A 23,761-nucleotide genomic window follows, 5' to 3' on the forward strand; every position below is an offset into this window, starting at 1 on the left:
TGGGGAAGGTACGTACAGGAAACAAACGCACAATATTTGTAACATGTTATTGTGCATACTAAAAGCAGTTAACACAATTAACAAACAAAATATCAGATATCTTTGACTTTGAATGGCACTGAAGATTGAGTAAAGATAGAAATACGCAAGACCAATATGATGGCTCTTCAACTGTTGCAACTGCAGACAGGTCAATTGTGCATGACAAAATAGAGTTTGCAAGGTTATGTTTTGTTTTCAAATCCCTCAATGGCTTCATCCTCCCTATTGTGATAATTTCCTTAAACCCTATTAGTGCTTATGCACCAGAATGCAAATGCTTTACTTTCAGATGCCAAGATCCTAATTCACTCACCACACAAAATAAATCTTTCTATTTATTTAAGACATCACTTAGAATGTAAACCTGACCAAATCTTTGGTCAACTGCCACAACATCTTGTGACTTTTTGGATAGAGCCCCCCGATTGAAACATTAGGATCAACTACTAGATTAGTGGTGCTATATAAATAGAGTTACAATAAGAATATTGATCAATCACATTCAGATTCTGGAACCTTGCCCTCAGAACTTCATTTAATATTGCATGGTCTTTCAATATCTTGTTCACGTTGGTTGGAGTCCAGGGTTCAAAATATTGTTTTTGTTTTATATTGTTTTAATTATTATCCATGCAAACAATATTGTATTGAATGCTGATCTCAAACTATTATAAATTACCTGTCCCTAAGTTCATTACTGCATATTTAGTACCACAGATTGCAATACAAATATTGATAACAAGTCATGTTTTCAGGATAAAAGGAGCTTTCTGCTAATTTTCAAGAAATTAATCCTATCAGGACTAAATTATAATCAATCCTATTATATTGCTAGATCCAAAGGCCCCCCAAAATGGGGAAAGTAGCAGCCTTATCTTTGGCCAGCTCAGTAAATATTGCAGCAGACATACTTAATTCTGAATTGAATCTGGATGGTTCCATTTCCATTTCAACAATTTGTACATGATTTTTGAATGTTCCGCACATAACAAATACTTACCTTAATTGATAGCTTAATAGTTTCAAGAGTGTTAGAAGGTCTTGATATTACTGATAAAGCAATCACATACTCTCTAAAATCAATTGTTCCATCTTTAACCTGAAAGAAATAACCAATAAGTAATTTGCAAACCAAAACAAATCTGGTGATATCTGTGAGAAAACTACAAATACACTTCATTTTAATGTTGTTTATTTTTTTTAAAATCAATGTAGAAGTATTATTTTATATGAAGAAAGAATGAAACATGAAGACTGAAGAAATGCAAAGGCTGCTCTATGCCATAGAAGTTCAGTTTAGAAAGAGTATGAGACATCTCAGGCACACCCTGAAACAATGCAAATGCCAATTTTCATTGAAAACTTTTATTGTTAGTAAGTCTGTGACATATATTCCACATATTTAATATCCATAACTTTAAACAAAAATTAGTCAGTCATTTTAGTGGCCAGTATTTTTAAGCAGTTGCAGTTAATCTCCATATTTACTGATCACTGCTAGAATGTAAAAACAACTTCCACTGGTGAAATATACAACCACCATGTTATCACTATGATCATCGATCAAATCCATAATGATATTGCACGAACGGAGTTCATTGGGGAAGTTATGCCATGTCTCCAAAGAACACAGTGTAAGGTATATATACAAACAAATTGCAAAAATCTGTTAGCAAAAACACGAGTTTAGCTTTCAAATGAGCAGAAAGCATGAGGGACTTTCTCTACACAACATGGCATAGCTTACTCCTAGGGACCATTGTTGCTTTACCATTATGGAATTTAAGAGTCTAGGCTTGGGGGAAGAAAAACATCTTCATGCATATACTATATTAAGCCTTCAACCAAACTTTCAGATGGTTGGCAAAACCCTTGCAGCAAATCTTTGATGTTGAAGGGTACAGGATATATCTGTGATTATATTAATGGAAGAGTTTAAAAGTACAAATGCATTTTATTTTTTTATGTTCTGAGGCAATAAAGATCCAACTCTCAATCTGCTAATTCACTCTGTATAGGTTATCATTCGGACAATATTGATTACAATTTATTCAGTATAAATTCAGTAATTCATACAATAGTTAACAGTACATTGTTCTGTGGAAAATATGTACAGTTGACTTTATGTTATGCTTTGTTGTCAATCAATACGGACAGAAATGTGCGCCTAAGTTTCTTTTCTATTGAAATTTGAAAAAAAGGATAGAATTTAAAAAACAGTATTTGTACAATTATCAATACAAATTGGAAGTTGCACGAGGAAGTATTGCTATTAAACTTTAAATTACAATTGCATTCTTGCATATTAATAATTTCATGAACAATTATGACAATCAGCTGTTTTTAATATATTCATTCAGGCTCTTTTATGCTGTCCTCTAAATCTGTATTCTCTGGCCACATACCATCCTGTCACCAGAAAGTGTTTTCCCATATTTACTTGACCAAAAAATGGTTAGAAATTATGAATCTCCTCTTAATTTTCTCAATTGCCAACAGGGCTTCACCATTTCCCAACATCTGCCCTCCAAGTTTGGCATTAAGTCCTAGAGTGTTATGTTTCACACCAGGCAAGTCAAAGTTTAAGACTTACTTCAATTTCAAGGCTGAACAGTAGTAGTCCCATTTTGAAAGGCTGGCAAAAGACTGTCCCACTACTTAAGCTGAGGCCAACTATTATGTAGTATTTTGCCCAGCATCTTTTGCAAATCAATGGCTGAAAAATTCACTCGGCTAAACAAGTGCCTGAAACCTGCATTGTATCTAAAGTAGAAAAAAGTTCAAATTTCAGTAGGCAATGCTCAAATGAGCAATACATAATGGAAATAATTACAGATGTGACCACTGGATAAATCATCTTAGATTTGCTTGTGGGCAACCTCTGGCAATTTAAAAGGTGACATTTTCTGCAATTCATGTACAGAGTGCTGAAAAAACATTGTGAATTAAATTCTGGTTTCATGTACATTTTAACCACACTACTCTCATCTACCAAATACTTCTTCCAATTGGCCTATAAATGTGGTCATCCCCATTCCATTATTAGATATACACCCAGTCACACCAATCATATGGTTGTTTATATGATGCGTGTGAAAGCACAATTTAGAGAGAAAAAACAAATAAGCACTTTTAAGGCCAATTGCTTTTTCTATGAATTTTATTACTGCCGTATCTTCCTGCTCTTGCTTTTAAGTGCTACCAATGGGTCCCATAACTGGTATTTTGCAAAAGGACCATTTTCAAACAAAAATTTAGATAATCAGGCGTTAATGAACACACAGCATAATATGCCATAATGTACAACCTTTGGCTTACATCTCCCATTGGATAGATAGAAGATGTCACTTCGATAAATTAATTCTAATTTTTTGGGACTTTTTTTAGCCTTTCCCAAGCAATACCAGTTTATAAATTTAACAAGGTCCACATATTCAGTGACATGTTTACCGACAGTATAATTCACCTCATCAAAAAGTGCAAAGATATCTGTTAATGCATCAGTGATTGGCAGCTTCAAATAATCAGCGAATATCTCCAGAGTTATCCGTTTTCCTCTCTCTGTTTTGGCACTTTCTGCAAGTTCATCCAGTTCTTTTTCAACCTGTTTAGGCTTTAAACTAGAAAAGGAAATGAACACAGAGACAATCAACCAGCATTAATTCCAAAATTAAAAAGACAAATACAGTAAAAAGTTAATTTATCATTTGCTGTAGTAAGTAAAATTTCCTTGTGAAAGTGCATTCTCTGCATGAGACTTTCCACTAATCAGAGTCTATCCCACCCCTCCCCCCAAGCATTTGTACTTATTTGAAGCAATGAACCACTTGTTTTTATGCAATTAATACAGGACTTTCGAAGAAAGCTATTTAAGGATAGGTATTGTGCACCTCGAGTGCATATCTATGAGATGAAAGAAATGATTTGGCATGTCTGCGAATGATATTTCATAATTGGGAGTTCATCTGACTAACAGGGCAGTTTGAAGTAAATGATGGAAGGGATCAGCTCTGCTTATTTTATTCAGTCTGTTCGGCAGAACTGATATTGTTCCTTTGGAAATTAAAGATAAAGAAAATATTTCAGACACCAGAGCTCTTAGCTTTTAGGTTAAGATGTGCTCAAATTCACTTAGCAGTTCATACAGCAATTTTCATAAAACAGAAAATTAGGAGTGTTATTCTATTTTTGGGTGTGGGTCTCATCGACAAGGCCAGTGTTTACTGCCCATCTATAATTGTCCTCAAGGTGATGGTGATTGAACTTCTTGAAATGCTGGTCAAGATACTCTCACAATTCTAGCACATGCAGAATTCCAGGAATTAGATCCATCGACAAGAAGGAAAAGTGATTAATTTGCAAATAAAGATCTGGGCAACCTTGAAGGAATACATTCCAGATGATGCTATGATTATTCCAATCACTTATAGTTGAATTCTCTGATGCAATGTTATAATTACACAGGATTCTCAGATATTGGGAGAGCTAGGATTCAAGATGAATAATTGAACCATTAGCTTGCAGATAGAATGCAGAGTGCTCAAAAGAGAGGTTTGTTATTTTTGGTTCCTCAAAATACTATCTCTTTCTAAAGCGTAAAATTAAAATTGTATGCAGTTCTCGTCGTCCCATTACAGGAAGGATGTGGTGGCTTTGGAGAGGGTGCCGAAGATGTTTACCAGAATCTGCCTGGATTAGGGGATATTACATAGAAGGAAAGATTGGTCAAACTTGGATTATTTTCTCCTGAATGTCAGAAGTTGAGGGGGAGACTTGATAGACATAGAAAGGGCGTGGAGGAAATGCCAAATTGACTGGTAGGTTAAACATTAGTATTTTTTATATTCAGTTTGTCAAATGAAAATTGGAAGACAGAAATGTTAGGTTGACATTAAGAAAAATGGAAATATGTACACACATTCTATATTTTTGAAGGATTTAACAATAGACTATAACAGAACAATTCTCTCACTTGCACCCAAACTATGTAGACTACCCAAATCAGTCTGGATGTTTACAATCTCTCTAACTGTTAAACCACATGCCAACCTAGTGAAGCTGCAAAATTAGAAAGACATGCTTACCAAACAGTAAACACAACCTTGCAGCGCCAGAGACCCAGGTTTGATCCTGACTACGGGTGCTGTCTGTATGGAGTTTGTACATTCTCCCGTGACCTGTGTGGGTTTTCCCCGGTATCTCCGGTTTCCTCCCACATTCCAAAAGCATACAGGTTTGTAGGTTAATTGGCTTGGTAAAATTGTAAATTGTCCCTCAATGTTTGTAGGGTAGTGTTAGTGTCGGCATGGACTCCATGGGCCGTGGGACGTGTTTCCGTGCTGCATCTCTAAACTAAACTACCTGCAACAGACAAAATAAGGCAATCCCAAAGCAGATCCTACTAAATCTCATCACGGTAGATGGTGAACGATTAAAACAGCTACTTGGAGAACACTAAAAACATCTCCACCTTCAACAACTGCTGGGCCCAGCAGTCAATCAGAAAAGATAAATCTGGAACACTCACAACCACGTTCAATCAGAAAATCTGAGGGAAGGATATATCACTGCTTCATGTTGAGATCCTCAGCATTACAGAAGCTGACCAATTCAATTCACTGCATGTGATATTGAGCAACAGCCTAGAACACTCGGTGCTGTAGCCAACGGAACTGCACACCACAAGCTGTTGTAGTAGAGAAAACCTGCAATCCAGAACCATTGCATCAGCTGATCTGGTACTGTTAAAACATTGCCATTTCCCTAATGTGGAAATCTGTCCAGTTATGCTCTGTTTATGAAAAAAGGTTGAACCTCATCTGATAAATTACCACTCAGACAACTTGCAAAGCAAAATAGTCGACCAGTGTGATCAACCAGCTCTTGCTCTCCAATAAATAACCTGCTCACCAACATTCAGGTCAGGTTTTGCCAGGATCTCTTTGCTCCAGACTCCAAGCCTTGGTTAAATGGACGAAAAAGCTGAATTCCAGACGCGAGGTACGAGTGACTATTCTTGACATCTGTGCAGTATTTAAATATAGCATTGTGTTTCTGGTTAAAATGAAGTCAATGAATCAAGGAAAATATACTAATCGTTGTAGTCATTTATTGTATAAAGATGATTGATGTAATAGGAAATCGACCATCCTCGCCCAGGGCACCGATGAAAGAGTTCAAACGGCTGGTCCTAGACTCAACCATCTTGAGCTACTTTGTCAACAATCTTTCTTCCATCATAGGGTCAGAACTGGTCAGAAGTACAGATGTTTGCTGAGGATTGTGCAATATTTGGTTACATTTGCTGCTACTCAGAGAATGAAGCAATTCATGCATGCATGCAGCAGGAGCAACACACAATACACAACAAATAGCATTTACATCCCATAAATGCCAGGTAATAACCATCTCCAAACAAGAGAGAGTCCAATCATCTACACTTCATACTCAAATACCGCCGCATCAACATCTTTGTAAGAGAGCTTAGTTCGAATTTAAACCGGATTAGCCACAAATATAGTGCGAATGCAACATTAGTTCAGCAGCTGGATAGTGACCAACCTGCTGACATGCAAACCTTCTCACTATCTACAAGCCACAGGTCAGAGACAGAATACGCTCCATTTGTCTGGATGAGTATAGCTCTAAACATCTCTCAAACAGCTTGACAATCTGGACTAAAGGAAGAAACTTAATTCGCACCACCTATCATCTAGGGGAGTTGGCTGCGCCTAACGGCTGCGGCTCTCTGGCAATCTGTTGTCTTTTTTCTTTTTTTTTTGTTTGTGTCGGTGTTGGGATGGTTTTTGTTTCTGTTTTTGGCTGTGTATGTGTGGTGGGGGTGTGGGGTGTGGGATGGGGCGGGGGGAAACCTTTCTTTTATTAGGTCTCTTCCCCGGGGCGCAGCTCGCCCGCGGGGCCTTCCATCGCCCGGCGCGGCTCGGCTGCGGGACTTAACATCGCCGGCGCGGCTCGGCTGCGGGACGTTTCGGTGCCCGGTGCGGATCGGCCGCTGGACTTAACATCGCCCGGTGCGGCCGCGGGACGTTTCAGTGCCCGGCGCGGCTTGGCCGCTGGACTTAACATCGCCAGCGCGGCTCGGCCGCGGGACGTTTCAGTGCCCGGTGCGACTCGGCCGCTGGACTTAACATCGCCTGGTGCGGCTCGGCCGCGGGACATTTCGGTGCCCGGTGCAGCTCGGCCGCGGGACGTTTCGGTGCCCGGTGCGGCTCGGCCGCTGGACTTAACATCGCCCGGTGCGGCCGCGGGACGTTTCGGTGCCCGGGGCGGCTCGGAGGCGGGGCCTTCCATCCTCTTGCGGGGGCTGTGCGTGTCGGTTGCCTCGGTAGGGGTCGAGCTGCCTGTCCGTGGGTGCGGGGGGAAGAGAGGGGAAGTTTTGTTGCCTCCATCACAGTGAGGGGGTGTTTGGAGTCACTGTGATGGATGTTTGTGTTGGGGTCGGGTGTCCTGTGTTTTTTTCTTTTTTGCTGTGTCTTGTGACTGCTGAAATTTCGTTCGGTGTTGTGCCGAATGACAATAAAGTGTTGTTATGTTATGTTATGTTATGTTATCCTAAACATGTCCTCCACCAACATCAGTGCAGGGGAGAAAAGATGAGGTACGAGGGTAAACTAGCCAATAATATAAAGGAGGATAGCAAAAGTTTTTTTAGGTACGTGAAGAGGAAAAAAATAGTCAAGGCAAATGTGGGTCCCTTGAAGACAGAAGCAGGGGAATTTATTATGGGGAACAAAGAAATGGCAGACGAGTTAAACCGTTACTTTGGATCTGTCTTCACTGAGGAAGATACACACAATCTCCCAAATGTTCTAGGGGCCGGAGAACCTAGGGTGATGGAGGAACTGAAGGAAATCCACATTAGGCAGGAAATGGTTTTGGGTAGACTGATGGGACTGAAGGCTGATAAATCCCCAGGGCCTGATGGTCTGCATCCCAGAGTACTTAAGGAGGTGGCTCTAGAAATAGTGGAAGCATTGGAGATCATTTTTCAATGTTCTATAGATTCAGGATCAGTTCCTGTGGATTGGAGGATAGCAAATGTTATCCCACTTTTTAAGAAAGGAGGGAGAGAGAAAACGGGTAATTATAGACCAGTTAGTCTGACATCAGTGGTGGGGAAGATGCTGGAGTCAATTATAAAAGACGAAATTGCTGAGCATTTGGATAGCAGTAACGGGATCATTCCGAGTCAGCATGGATTTACGAAGGGGAAATCATGCTTGACAAATCTACTGGAATTTTTTGAGGATGTAACTAGGAAAATTGACAAGGGAGAGTCAGTGGATGTGGTGTACCTCGACTTTCAGAAAGCCTTCGACAAGGTCCCACATAGGAGATTAGTGGGCAAAATTAGGGCACATGGTATTGGGGGTAGGGTACTGACATGGATAAAAAATTGGTTGACAGACAGAAAGCAAAGAGTGGGGATAAATGGGTCCCTTTCGGAATGGCAGGCAGTGACCAGTGGGGTACCGCAAGGTTCGGTGCTGGGACCCCAGCTATTTAAGATATACATTAATGACTTAGACGAAGGGATTAAAAGTACCATTAGCAAATTTGCAGATGATACTAAGTTGGGGGGTAGTGTGAATTGTGAGGAAGATGCAATAAGGCTGCAGGGTGACTTGGACAGGTTGTGTGAGTGGGCGGATACATGGCAGATGCAGTTTAATGTAGATAAGTGTGAGGTTATTCACTTTGGAAGTAAGAATAGAAAGGCAGATTATTATCTGAATGGTGTCAAGTTAGGAGGAGGGGGAGTTCAACGAGATCTGGGTGTCCTAGTGCATCAGTCAATGAAAGGAAGCATGCAGGTTCAGCAGGCAGTGAAGAAAGCCAATGGAATGTTAGCCTTCGTAACAAGAGGAGTTGAGTATAGGAGCAAAGAGGTCCTTCTACAGTTGTACCGGGCCCTGGTGAGACCGCACCTGGAGTACTGTGTGCAGTTTTGGTCTCCAAATTTGAGGAAGGATGTTCTTGCTATGGAGGGCGTGCAGCGTAGGTTCACTAGGTTAATTCCCGGAATGGCGGGACTGTCGTATGTTGAAAGGCTGGAGCGATTGGGCTTGTATACACTGGAATTTAGAAGGATGAGGGGGGATCTTATTGAAACATATAAGATAATTAGGGGATTGGACACATTAGAGGCAGATAACATGTTCCCAATGTTGGGGGAGTCCAGAACAAGGGGCCACAGTTTGAGAATAAGGGGTAGGCCATTTAGAACGGAGATGAGGAAGAACTTTTTCAGTCAGAGGGTGGTGAAGGTGTGGAATTCTCTGCCTCAGAAGGCAGTGGAGGCCAGTTCGTTGGATGCTTTCAAGAGAGAGCTGGATAGAGCTCTTAAGGATAGCGGAGTGAGGGGGTATGGGGAGAAGGCAGGAACGGGGTACTGATTGAGAGTGATCAGCCATGATCGCATTGAATGGCGGTGCTGGCTCGAAGGGCTGAATGGCCTACTCCTGCACCTATTGTTTATTGTCTATTGTCTAATGCACCGCAATTACAGAGCCAAACATCACCAGCTAAACTTGACTGTGATCTCTATTACCAGAGATGATAAGGGCAGCAGGTACAGGGGGAACACCAGCACCTCCAAGTTATATTGACCTGGAAATATGTAGCCATTGTTGCTGGATCTGTATTTTGAAATTCCCTACCCAACACCACATTGAGGGGAATTAGATATAGCAATAAATAGTGGTCTTGTCAATATAATCGGAATCCTAGAAAACTAATAAAATTGCTGAAGAGCAAATGTATTCTTAATTTTCAACCTTATACCAAACTTAAAGGATCATTTCCAAGCATTTAGTTATTCAGAAGCCATTGAGCAAATAATAAAAAATTATCACATATCTGTCATATTCTGCAGGGAAACTAATGTCATTAACTTCTTCAAAAATCATGAATGGCACTTTTTAAATACAATGCCTATGCTCCTTCTAGAGATGTGATACATAATTTAGACAATAGGTGCAGGAGTAGGCCATTCGGCCCTTCGAGCCAGCACCACCATTCAATGTGACCATGGCTGATCATTCTCAATCAGTACCCCGTTCCTGCCTTCTCCCCATACCCCCTGACTCCGCTATCCTTAATAGCTCTATCTAGCTCTCTCTTGAATGCATTCAGAGAATTGGCCTCCACTGCCTTCTGAGGCAGAGAATTCCACAGATTCACAACTCTCTGACTGAAAAAGTTTTTCCTCATCTCTGTTCTAAACGGCCTACCCCTTGTTCTTAAACTGTGGCCCCTGGACTCCAACATTGGGAACGTGTTTCCTGCCTCTAACGTGTCCAACCCCTTAATAATCTTATATGTTTCAATAAGATCCCCTCTCATCCTTCTAAATTCCAGTGTATACAAGCCTAGTCGCTCCAGTCTTTCAACATATGACAATCCCGCCATTCCGGGAATTAACCTAGTAGACCGACGTTGCACGGCCTCAATAGTAAGAATATCCTTCCTCAAATTTGGAGACCAAAACTGCACACAGTACTCCAGGTGTGGTGTCACTAGGGCCCCGTACAACTGCAGAAGGACCTCTTTGCTCCTATACTCAACTCCTCTTGTTATGAAGGCCAACATTCCATTGGCTTTCTTCACTGCCTGCTGTACCTGCATGCTTCCTTTCAGTGACTGATGCACTAGGACACCCAGATCTCGTTGTACGTCCCCTTTTCCTAACTTGACACCATTCAGATAATAATCTGCCTTCCTATTCTTACCACCAAAGTGGATAACCTCACACTTATCCACATTAAACTGCATCTGCCATGCATCCGCCCACTCACACAACCTGTCCAAGTCACCCTGCAACCTCATAGCATCTTCCTCACAGTTTACACTACCACCCAGCTTTGTATCATCTGCAAATTTGCTAATGGTACTTTTAATCCATTCATCCAAGTCATTAATGTATATTGTAAATAGCTGCGGTCCCAGCACCGAGCCTTGCGGTACCCCACTAATCACTGCCTGCCATTCTGAAAGGGACCCATTTATCCCCACTCTTTGCTTTCTGTCTGTCAACCAGTTTTCTATCCATGTCAGTACCCTACCCCCAATACCATGTGCTCTAATTTTGCCTACTAATCTCCTATGTGGGACCTTGTCGAAGGCTCTCTGAAAGTCGTGGTACACCACATCCACCGGCTCTCCCCTGTCACTTTTCCTAGTTACATCCTCAAAAAATTCCGGAAGATTAGTCAAGCATGATTTCTCCTTCGTAAATCCATGCTGACTCAGAACGATCTTATTACTGCTATCCAAATGCTCCGCAATTTCGTATTTTATAATTGACTCCAGCATCTTCCCCACCACTGATGTCAGACTAACTGGTCTATAATTTCCCATTTTCTCTCTCCTTCCTTTCTTAAAAAGTGGGATAACATTAGCTACCCTCCAATCCACAGGAACTGATCCTGAATATATAGAACATTGGAAAATGATCACCAATGCATCCACAATTTCAAGAGCCACCTCCTTAAGTACCCTGGGATGCAGACCATCAGGCCCTGGGGATTTATCAGCCTTCAGTCCCATCAGTCTACCCAACACCATTTCCTGCCTAATGTGAATTTCCTTTAGTTCCTCCATCACCCTAGGATCTCTGGCCACTAGAACATCTTGGAGATTGTTTGTATCTTCCTTAGTGAAGACAGATCCAAGTACCGGTTTAACTTGTCTGCCATTTCCTTGTTTCCCATAATAAATTCCCCTGCTTCTGTCTTCAAGGGACCCACATTTGCCTTGACTATTTTTTTCCTCTTCAATTTGAACTAGTAAACTAACATAAAGGTACTAAGATTGGAAATATGATTGAAATGATCACTTATTTTTCTCCTTTGAAATATTTTCTTTTGACAGTAAGTATCTTTGTAAGGAAAGGCATAAGGAAAGTACTGTTTAGGCTGGAAATGTGAAATAAAGGCAAAAAAAGCACGAGCATCTGGTATTTTTTAAAGAAAGAACCTACTTGAGTTTTCTGATAAGCTTTGCAAATTCTAGCAGACAGGTATACAGCGGAAGTTTCAGTTGACTCTCGGACATTACAATCTGACAATCTTCAAAAGTATAGTCAGTCACAGGAACACCAAGAGCACTAAGGGGGACAGATTTAAAAATTAAATAATTAAACAATATAAGATGTGAGGCATGATTAAAGGAACATTTCTTTGAACATTTCATATATAAATATACTGAATGAATCAGTTGTTAGCCAGCAATAAATAAAGAGTTGCTGGCTCCCTCCCACCAAACAGCTCAAATGTTATAGTTACACACAAAGTGCTGGATTAACTCAGCAGGTACGGTAGCATCTCTGGAGCAAAATGATTGGGGAGCGTTTCAGGACCCTTCTTCAGACTGAAAGTAGGATGGCAGGGGGAGGAGGCAAAGAGCTAGAGGTGAAAGAAGACCAGGACCAATCAGGGCCAGCCACAAATGACCTAAGGCAGGACAGTGCATGGTAGGTCCATTGCTGGCTCGGGAAGGTATGATCTCAAGAAAAACAACATGGAGACCTGGGGAACTAGTAAAATGACTAGGGAGGAGGAAGGGGACAAGGGGGAGGGGCATATGAGACAAAGTTACTTAAAATGAGAGAACTCAATGTTCATACTGCTGGTTGTTAGCTACCCAAGCAAAATAAGAGGCGATGCTCCTGCAATTTGCATGTGGTCTCACTCTGGCAGTGGAGGAGACCCAGGACAGAAAAGTCAGTATGGGAATGGGAATGGAAGTTGAAATGGCTGGTTCCTGCGAGATTGGGACACAGCATCAAAAAAAAAATGCTGCATATTTTAAGCAGCAGGTTGTCCAATAGATTAGACATTTTATACTCAGTAATATTAGAAAAATAGATTCTGTTGTCTTGTTCCTTATTTTGGCCATGAAGAGATGATGTTGATGAGTTCCTGCTGATGAAAGAGTCTGGATTTTGCAGAGTAATGCAAGTAGTTCACAAGGAATTGCCAGCAAACATAAAACTTCTGCAGATGCAATTCCATTAAGGGAGTGTACAATTCTGTGGTAAACGTTCCAGCACTTAAAACTAGGAACTCTGCCTAACTGGTATAGGCACAGCACCTTTTATTTCAAAGGAGGGGAACCGCCCAGATGAGTTTAGGGTGTGGTCAATTTACATCTTTTTAGAATCACCCGAGTTTAAATGTTCCAAATATTTAAGGTGAGAGGCATAAGATTTAGTAGGAACCTGAAGGGCAAATCTTTCACGCAGAGGGTGGTAAGTAAATGAAACGAGATGCCACTGAAGATAGTATAGGCAGGTACAATAATAGGATTTAAAAAAACCCCATTTGGACAGGTACATGGATAGGAAAGGTTTAGAGGGATATAGGCGAAACGTGGGAAAATGGGACTAGCTTAGGAATGGCATCTTGGTCGGCATGGACAAATTAGGGCGAAGGGCCTGTTTCCATGCTATACATGACTCTGACTCAAATTGCTTTGTCTGTTTTTAATATTTCAATTAGCTTGATGCATTTCCATTAGTTTTGAACTTATGGAGACATTCAAAAACATTCAATATTTTGACAACATTGACAAATGGCCATGTCTGGTGGTGTGGAACATCTGCCTTATTTTTTAAGCCATTTTCTAGGCTTGGTTTGTTCTTACCCATACATTGCCACATCAGTCTTTCCTTTAAAAATATACATTTTTTAAATATCATTAATATCTAATATTACTTCCCTCCGGGGTGGGGTGGGGAGGAACCAATAATCCTTTTAAGATTCCAAAGTGAATATTGACTCTCAATTACTGATTTTAGACTACATGAAGCATGTAGCATCTTATGACTGTAATTATTGTAAAAGCAAAGTCTTTCTAAAATTTTGGTCAAAAGGCTAGAGTATGTGTGGAGGAATCCACCGATCAGCCAAAACATTATGACCACTGACAGGTGAAGTGAATAACATTGGTTATCTTGTTATAATGGCACCTGTCAAGGGGCGGGATATATTAGGCAGCAAGTGAACAGTCAGTTCTTGAAGTTGATGTGTTGGATGCAGGAGAAATGGGCAGGAGTAAAGACCTAAGCGACTTTGACAAGGGCCAAATTGTTATGGCCAGATGACTGGGTCAGAGCATCTTTGAAACAGCAACGCTTGTGGGGTGCTCCCGGTCAGCAGTGGTGAGTACCTGTGGACAGTGGTCCGAGGAGGGACAAACCACAGACAGGGTGTTGGGCGCCCAAGGCTCATCGATGCGTGAGGGCAACGAAGGCTATCCCATCTGGTCCGAACCGACAGAAGGTCTACTGTGGCGCAAGTCACAGAAAATTTTAATGGTGGCCATGGGAGGAATGTGTCACAATACACAGTGCATTGCACCCTGCTGCGTGTGGGGCTACACATGGAGGACCAACAGCATATTAGGCAGGTGGTCATAATATTTTGGCTCATCATATCATAATGTCTTGGCTGATCGGTGTATATTTGGAGTATTGAGGAATTGCAAGATCTTGATGTACAAGTCCAAAGATTCCTGAAGATGGCAGCACTGGAAGATAGGACAGTAAAGACAGCGAACTGGACAAAGGACTTCAGCAACCAGAGCACCAAATATAAGAGCATGGAAGTTATAGTACAGCTTTGCAAAACATTGAGGAGTCCACATCTGAAATAGTGTGAAATTTTGTTTACCCAAGCATAGAAAGGACAAAAATTGCCCCTAGGAGGATGTATCAGGGGCAATTCACATGATGGTGCCTTGGCAGCATTCTCAAATGGGATGCTGGTCCCTCACATTTGGGGAGTCTTTAAATGGGAGGTTTGTGCGCATGAACAACTCACTTAATTCAGGGAAATCACCACTCAGTTACATGGAGTGAACGACCAGAGAGAAACAAAACAATATTTCTAATACTACAATGTGTTACCCAAATCAGTGAAGAGGAATTGTACTTGATGCAGATTTAACATGGTAAAGTTCATCTAAATACACCGCGAGAACAAGTCCTCTCAGTGATCACAACAAGAAAGTAAGAAAAAAAAGAGAATACCAAACATTTGTGGGAGGACTTAATTGTGTAATTATAGGTTAAGTTTAAATCTAATAGGTGCTATCATACTTACTTTGCCATTAACCTCCTGACATTGTTTGCATACAAAATGGGATTCTTCCTTTCCTCCTCAGAAGGTGTATAAACTGGCAGAAACTATTTGAAATAAATGAAATAATTCTTAAAAAAAAGGCTAAAACACACGTAACTAGATATTCAAACGGTTTACTGAATGATATAATATTCTTTAACAAGATTTCCTGTGATACACATGCAATTTTTTTTTTTTTAGCCAAAACTAAACTATTAAAACTTGGTCCATCAGATTTCAGGGAAATTGATCAAATGGGCTGACAAATTTGTTTGCTTGATCTTCAAGTGTTTTTTTCACGGTACTATCGGACATGGTATTAGCATTCATGCAGATATTGAAAAAAAAAATCAGGAAATCAAGGCTGAGCAAAATTGAAAGTTTAAAATGCACCAAGGGCATTGGAAGGATATAGGACAAATACAAGTAATATTAAAATACAAGATAGATAAATTTGATCAGATGAAAGAAAAGCTACCAATATTCATTGTCAATGCCAGAGTACCTGATTGCAAACATTTCTGAAATTCTGTGTTTCATTTCTATTGAGTATTAAATGCACTCTGCATTTAAGAAACAGGGAATGGAAGGATATGAACTGTATGCAGGCAGATAAAAGCTGGTCTTGGCATCATGTTTGGCACAGACACTGTGGGCTGAAGGACCTGTTCCTGTGCTATTCTGTTCTATTTTCTATTACAGATTGTCTACAATATGTATCTTCAAAATTATTATTCTCGTGAAAGGAAGTGATGTTCAACATTATTTTAAAACGTACTGTGAACTAAGTACACAAAGCACATTCCATCTCAAAGACTACAATACAACCAATGGCACGTTTCTATACGGACATCCTAAAACAAAAAAAATGAAGTGTAATTTCCACTTTGACTTCCAGAGAAAAGATAATGTACACTTTTTTATATAAGTAGGCAAGGACACATCACTTCCAATTTGAACTAAATTGCTCGGAACGGACATGAAGATCATACAAATTTTTAAAAAGGCAACCAAATTGCTAAATGATTGTTGATTTTGTTCAGTTTTTCTGTCCCGAGCAGCACAGATACTCTAATTTGTAAAGTAAAGAAAGGAAACAAAACCACAGTTGGAATTTTATGCACATAAGAGGAGGAATATCACAAGCCTAATAACATCTGACCACAGGTTTGTTTAGTGATTTTCAATTTGAAAATTGCAAGTCAATATCAATCACAAATATAGTGGATTTTTAGTGCAGAATATAATTGATTACAACAAATGTCTTATTCTTTAATGATATCAAATGTTAAGAGATTAATTTTAACAAAATAAAAGAGAATAAACATTCTATTCCTCTAAAAGGAGCAATTTAAAACTAACCTCCATTTCCACATAATTATGTAGCTGGCATAAGGTGAGCCAAAGGATTTTTAACCTGAGAAATAAGATTGTCAGTATAATTTCCACAAAGTGCACAAATGGTTGTTTGTATTTTAATAAAAATAGTAAAACATGCGTTATAATGCGTTTATATATATATATATATGGCATGTTACACAAAATCCAGCTATATCTTAAAAAATTGAAATAGTAATGTGTATACCCTCTCCAATATCTTCAGTAAATATAGAACAAGACATGTCCTTCTAAAAGTGGTGCTTCTTCCGTAGGTTGTGTTGAAATTACCCGAAGAGCACTCTAGCTGTCATATGCCAAGTACAAATATCTTCAATATTGTAGTTATTCATTTCTATGAAGATGAGGATTAAACACATACAACAACTCAGGCACTATCCGCTAAATGTGCCAGCTTGTGGGTATTACAAGATTTAAAACAAAGTGTTTATCCTCAGCAATTTTTGTATAATATCTTTAATGGAAGTTGCTGATTTTGCTTCAGTAAACAAAGTTCTTTGCTCCAGGCTCTGGACTATTTAGACCAAATTGTGTTGCTTCAAAATCCTCGAGATGGGATTTGCAGACCAGACAGCAGGGGTTGGAACCCTGCTTCAGTCTGAAGAAGTGTCCCAACCCGAAACATCAGTCCTTCCATAGGTGTTGCCTGACTGGCAAAAGTCCTCCAGCACTTTGATTTTTGCACCATGTCATTAATGCTCCAATCAAACATTTTTGTTCTGTTTATCGAGTCTATTCATCCTGCATGCCATATAACTGTGAACGGGCATACTTTTCTGAGTGAAGTTACACCATACAAATACAGCTACAAACAAATTTGCTCAGGCATTGCTTTGGCAGAATAGTGTCTTATTTTTATTTGTGAATATTATTTCTCTGACATTATCAACTTGACTCGAATAAAATAGAAACAACCCCCTGAAATTTCCCAGCATAGGAATTCTATCATCATGATTTGATGATATTAAAATTCAGATATGCAAGGGGTGGAATGAAAGCGGCTCTAATAACTAAAGTGAATTTCAGGTTTAATACACACACCTCCACTGATTCTGCATGCAATTTCTTAGAGGTGCACATGGGATATGAATTAGCAAATTGGAGCCCAATAAAAAGCATGGGAACCTCCAAACTAGAACATGGATGCACAAGTAATTGCCAACTTCGATCTATAATTCTGCCAAAGTGTTGATTTCATTAGTAGTAATTAATTAAAGCTCAGGTGATGAGTTGATCATTAGCATGGCCAAAAAATACAAAAAATTGACTAACTTCAAGTGGTATATACCAATTTTAGCACAGATCAAAAACAGATAATTGTGCTGCAGATGATTTATCAATTCACTTGCTTTCACTGATTTATTTAAAGCATCACTTCGGCTGACTGTAAGATCAAGAACTTTTACAGGCATCATTGATGAAATTTATGTAGCACCTTGTGGTGTTCTCCATATATTTGATTGTGACCCGGGTCCATCTGGTGAGACTTGGATATTGAAAACCCTAAGATTTAATTATGTAGTCATCTTAGTCATTTCTTTAGGCATTCAGATGTTGGACTTAACATCCGAGTCAATGTTGAATTTGTTCATTGTCATCAACGATGAAAAAGGGCTATTTAAGATCTCTGAGGTATTCAACATTCTTCAGTTTTAGCATAAATCTGAAGCTGGAAACCTGTTGCGATCTTGTTCATGGAGAACAATACTGCTTCAGAGACTGTTAATGGCTTTTATTTATTCATTCAGTTTGGAGGTCTGGATACTTTCATGAACCCTTTGGTGTTCTTCTAGTGAAGTTACTCTCATGGTGCTATTGGGTACAGAGTTCTAGGATTTAGACTCAGTGACAATGAGTAATTGACAATATGTTTCTAAGTCAGGAATGCATAGGACAGGGAGGGAAACCAGCAAGAAATGGTGTTGACAGCTAACAGATATCCTTCTTGATGGTGGAGGTAATGGGTTTTGGAAGTGCTATTTGAGTAGACGGTGAATAACTGCAGTGTATTTTGAAGATGATAGACACTGAAGCCACTCTGTACTAGTGATGGAAAGAAAATGCACATTTAGGGTGGATGGGGTGTCAATCAATACATCTGCTTTGTTCTGGAAGATTTGGTGCAATTTACTTCCAACTCTGTGGAGCTAAGACACAGGAAAAGCATTAAGTCATAGAAGTCACTGGAAAAGTATCAATGTCGCCTTCTGATGTTTTTACTTATGCACACTGCTGACAAACCAGTTAGCAATACCATTTTCAAGTGAAAACAAGCACTGAAGTAATGGTCATCTGGTACATACTTTGCAATACCCCATATATTACAGATGTCAAATTACAAAGCAAAGCTTTTGCCACCTAGGCTCAGTTATTTGAAATACTTAAATCAGGAAAGGAAGAGCCAAAGATAATTCTCAAATGAGTCTAACCAGATAACTGGTGTATCCTTAATGTTTGTTAAATTCATTAATGTTTGGAATATGGATGTATGATTAGCATGATGGACAAAAACATTGTTATCGATAGAGAAGGTGGTATGATCCTACTGAATTACATTGATCAGCTAGTAAATTGCGTATAATAATGACACATTGGAATCTAATCCAGATAAATGCAATGGAATTCACACACACAATGAATGGTAGGGCTGAGTGTCGAGGAACAGAGGGACCTTAGTGTTCATGTCTAAGGATCGGTGAATGTGGCAGCACAAACAAATAAGACAAAGAAGGCATACAAGATACTTGGGGACAAAAGATGCAGATGCTGGAGTCTGAAGCAAAAAAACAAACTGCTGGAAGCGAGCAGGTCAAGCCACATCTGTGGAAGCAAAGGGAAGGTTGACATTTCAGATTGATATCCTGCATCAGGACTGATAATATAGAGAGAAGATAGTTAGTATGTGGATGGGAGAGGAAGGGGTAGGTGATGGGTGGAACCAGTTGGAGGGGGGGTGGGGTGGGTAGGATGAGGGTTGATCAGATCAGGGAGGGGTTATGGGCAGAAGGAATAAAGTGTGGAATGGTTATGAGTCCAAGCAACCAGGGTGTGGAAATGAAAGGTGGAAAGGTGAAAAAAATGGATAGGCACCCTGGTGGACCGAGAGCAGGAAAGGATCACAAGGGAATGGGTTACCTGAAATTGGAAAATTCCACATTCATACCAGAATTGTGAATAGTGAGGAAAGTTGTCAAGGGATTCAACAGAAAAGAAACCAGTTGGGAATATGCAAAGAGAAATGGCAGATGAAGTTTAATCCAGGCAAGTGCGAGGTGTTGCACTTCGGAAGGTCCAAAGTAAGAGGAAATTATACAGTAAAAGGCAGGACCCTTAGAATCATGGATGCACAGAAGGGTCTTGGGGCGCAAATCCATTACTCCCACAAGGTCCCAACACAAGTAGGTAGGGTGGTAGAGGCAGCATATGACATGCTTGCCTTCATTGGTTGGGGCTTGAGTATAAAAGTCTGGATTTTGCAGCAGTACAAACCTTTGGTTAGGCCACATTTGGAATACTTGTGTAGTTCTGGTTGCCACATTACAGCAAGGATGTGGAGACTTTGGAGAGGGTGCAGAAGAGGGTCACCAGGATGTTGCCTGGAATAGAAAGCATTAACGACAAGGAGAGATTGGACAAACTTGGAATATTTTCTCTGGAGCGGAGGAGGCTGAGGGGTGACCTGATAGAAACATAAAATTATGAAAGGCTTAGACATGGTACATAAAGTGGAAGAGTCAAATACTAGAGGGCATAGGTTTAATGTGAGGAAGAGAAAGTTTAAACTGATTTACGAGGCACACTTTCTTAATATACAAAGACTGGCTGTTGCCATTGCATCTGCTTCCATCACTTCTCCTGGCAATGTGTTCCAAGCATTGGCAGGGGAAGTGATGATACAATAGCAAAAGCTAAGAGGCAGATACAAACAAACAGGGAATGAAGGATATAGACCATGTGCAGGCAGATATGTAGTTTAAACTGGCATCATGGTTGGCCTGTCCTGTGCTGTACTCCTCTAGGCTTCACAACATTGAACTGTAGACTACCCAAGTGTAATATGTAGTGGTGTTCTTCTAGTTTATATGTAACATCACTGTGTTAGCGGAGAAGGCCAGGGACATACAGGTGAGATTGGGAATGGGAAGGGGTGTTGAAATGACATACAACCAGAAAATCAAGAAGACTGTTGCAGACGGAGCTCAGGTGCCCTGCAAAACAGTCACAGTCTCAGATGTCAAGAACACATCACAAACACCAAATGCAATAGACCAGGTCGGAGGGGAAGCATGTGAATCTCTGCATCATCTGATGGGCTGTTTAGCACCCTAGATGGTAGTGAAGTGAACAGGAGGTGAACAGATCTGTGTCAAACCTCCTGCAGTTGCACAAAAAAACTGCTAGGGGATGGGGAGGGGTAAAAGGATGCTTGCCTTCATTAGCTAGGGCATAAGATACAAGACCAAGGAAGTTACATACAAGTTGATAAAACAGTGGTTAGGCTGCAGTGGAGTACTGTATGTCACTCGATTCAAAACATTGAAGATCATGATTGCACTGTAGAGGGTGCAAAGGTGGTTGACCAGTACATTGGATCATGTGGAGGAGGTTAATTTAAGAGGAGAGACAGATTAGAATGAGTTTGTTTACCTTGGAGTGCCCAAGCCTATGGAGAGTTCTACTGGGAGGTATACAATATGATAGATAGCATGACACTCTTCCCGACAGCAGCAGTATCAAAAACAGAAGGGATGAGTTTAGGGCAGTTCCTTCCCCTACTGCTCTCTTGATTCCACTTATTCTTCCTCTCCTTCTCCTTTAATAATTTGTCTGCTCACTCCCACCAAAATATGCACTCATTTGCGAAAAAATCTTCAAAAAGCACAGCACACTCTCAAGCATTAGTGTGTGATTACCAATGCTAGTTCTTCTCTACTCCATTAGACTGATTTTAGCACATTCTAACTCTACAGTTCTTCCTCAGCTTTTGAACAGCTCACTCCTTGCAGTCTTGATACATTTCTTTGCTATTCACTCTTAGTTTTGGCATTGAATGAGGCACTGCAAATTCATTCTCTATTTCAGTTCCCCCAACTTCACCAAGTGACCTATTTCTCTCAATCTTTGGTCTTGCTCATGGTAGTCTTTGAGATCTCAGACATTTACAAACACTTTCAGACTGTTTTCACATCACCAACCTTTTGTACATATTTTCTGGCAAGCCTGATCATTTCTACTTTTGACTATTGAAGAAAAATGATGCAAACTTAGTTATGTAGATTTAAATGTAAGACTTGGAAAATAGGTGAAAATCAGCCACGAATTGTTTTGAACAAAGCCAATCATTAGCAGCAAATGTACAATGCTAAGTCACTATGATTGTTCAATTTTACCCATTTAATAACCAGAATGAATGATCATTTAACAAGGGTTCAGCAGCGACTGCAATGAGGTCAAAAGAACAAAGCTTAGGAGAGGCAACTCAGCCACTTCTACAGTTAAATGCATTATTACTTCAGGTCCCCCACTTATAACACTCATGCCTTCCTGACTCACTACCAATGCCTGACAATGTATAAATCTTTACTGTTGTACACATGCAAGAATCAAAGAAAAATGCACAGCAGTTAGCCATGAAACAGAATAACTTTTCTGAATTAAATCAGAACTTTGATCTTATTTTTGCCATTTTCCATTTACATTCTTAGAAAAGCATTGTGTGAAATTACCGATTTGTTTATAAGAAAAAGAAAAAGAAAAATATAAATCAACCTACGCTCCAGGTCCTTGCCAGGTCCAAGTGATTGTATCCTGGAATTAAAAATTGAAAATCTGATTCAAAATGAGCATTCGCTGAGCTTTGGTATTATAGACAGAAGTATTCAAACTGGTTTGAGATTGACAGGGATAAATTCCTTGAATGCATTGTGCAATCTGATAGAACCATAGAAATTAAAAGCAAAGGAAGGTAGTCAAGTGCTAAAAGTGAGCAAGTTTAGAAATCTGTGCGGTGTCTTACCCAGTTAATTCTCAAGAACTTTTACTCCTATGTACACGAATGAGACATTAAATAAAAAGATTTAAAAGGGGTACTTAGAGGTAAATAAGATGGAGTAAAAGCAATGGCGGAGGGAAGGATAATCCAGACAGGAGAGTCAAGGTGACTCAAGGCTGTGCTGCCAGGAGCAGTGAATTAACTGTATAGAGTTGTGGAGGACCGTCAGATGGGATGAGGAACAAAACCCTCAAGGGAAGAGAAATGTTGCTGTTCTTCGAATCACATTTTGCTTTTAGGTATAGTAAACAATTAAGGCAGTGAATGGAGTGCTGGTCTTTATTGCAAGGAGAATGGAGTACAAGTGTTAGAGAGAGCTGGATAGAGCTCTTAAGGATAGCGGAGTTAGGGGGTATGGGGAGAAGGCAGGAACGGGGTACTGATTGAGAGTGATCAGCCATGATCGCATTGAATGGCGGTGCTGGCTCGAAGGGCTGAATGGCCTACTCCTGCACCTATTGTCTATTGTCTATTGTATTGAAACATTGTGGCAACTCGTTTGGTAAATTGATGCCACAAGCCTGGAATATTCGCTACAATTTCACTACAATGTTTGTTTGAAAAGTAAAGTTAAAGAGCAGTGTAGCAAAGATTCCTGAGATTGATTCCATTGGATTATGAGAAAAGTTCAAATACAATGGTTCCTTATTTAAACCTGATGAGGTTCTGAAGGGACTTGATAGGAGATATCTATGAGGAAGTTTTCACTAATGGGCAAGTCTAAAAATCTCTTCAAGACTGAGATGAGGATGAATTGTCTTTGTGAGGGTGGTGCACCTTTGGAATTTCTTGTCTAGCGATTTATAGATGCCAAGTTATTCAAATAGCTTCAAGACTTAGGAAAGTCAAGGACTACAGGGATCAGACATGAAAAATGTGTGTATTTCTTTATTTTGGGGGGGGGTCTGGATATCATTGGCAGGCCCAGCATTTATTGCCAATCCCCAGTTGCCCTTGAGATGGCGGTAGTCCACCTTCTTGAACAACTGCAATCGTCCGACTGAAGGTTGTCCACAGTGCTGTTGGGGACAGTGTTGAAGGATTTAGACCTAGTAAGCAATATAGAAAGTTGTATCAACCATGATCTTATTGAATGGCAGGGCAATGACTGAAGAGGTTCAATGGC

The 23,761-nt window shown here is 40.1% G+C and overlaps 1 protein-coding gene across 1 annotated transcript in view; it reads right to left on the reverse strand.

The window, feature by feature from the left end:
- lpcat1 (lysophosphatidylcholine acyltransferase 1) overlaps nt 1–23,761 on the reverse strand; it is a 94,195-nt gene that overhangs the window by 13,555 nt on the left and 56,879 nt on the right. The window contains exons 7-12 of the mRNA XM_078420129.1: nt 22,357–22,391; nt 16,548–16,602; nt 15,168–15,250; nt 12,044–12,169; nt 3,509–3,662; nt 1,043–1,141 (exon numbers count right to left, since the gene is read on the reverse strand). Coding sequence (XP_078276255.1) covers nt 1,043–1,141; nt 3,509–3,662; nt 12,044–12,169; nt 15,168–15,250; nt 16,548–16,602; nt 22,357–22,391 — 552 coding nt within the window. The remainder of the gene's footprint in view (nt 1–1,042; nt 1,142–3,508; nt 3,663–12,043; nt 12,170–15,167; nt 15,251–16,547; nt 16,603–22,356; nt 22,392–23,761) is intronic.

This window comes from Rhinoraja longicauda, chromosome 2, assembly GCF_053455715.1.
Source record: "Rhinoraja longicauda isolate Sanriku21f chromosome 2, sRhiLon1.1, whole genome shotgun sequence".
Taxonomy (NCBI): Eukaryota; Metazoa; Chordata; class Chondrichthyes; order Rajiformes; family Arhynchobatidae; genus Rhinoraja; species Rhinoraja longicauda.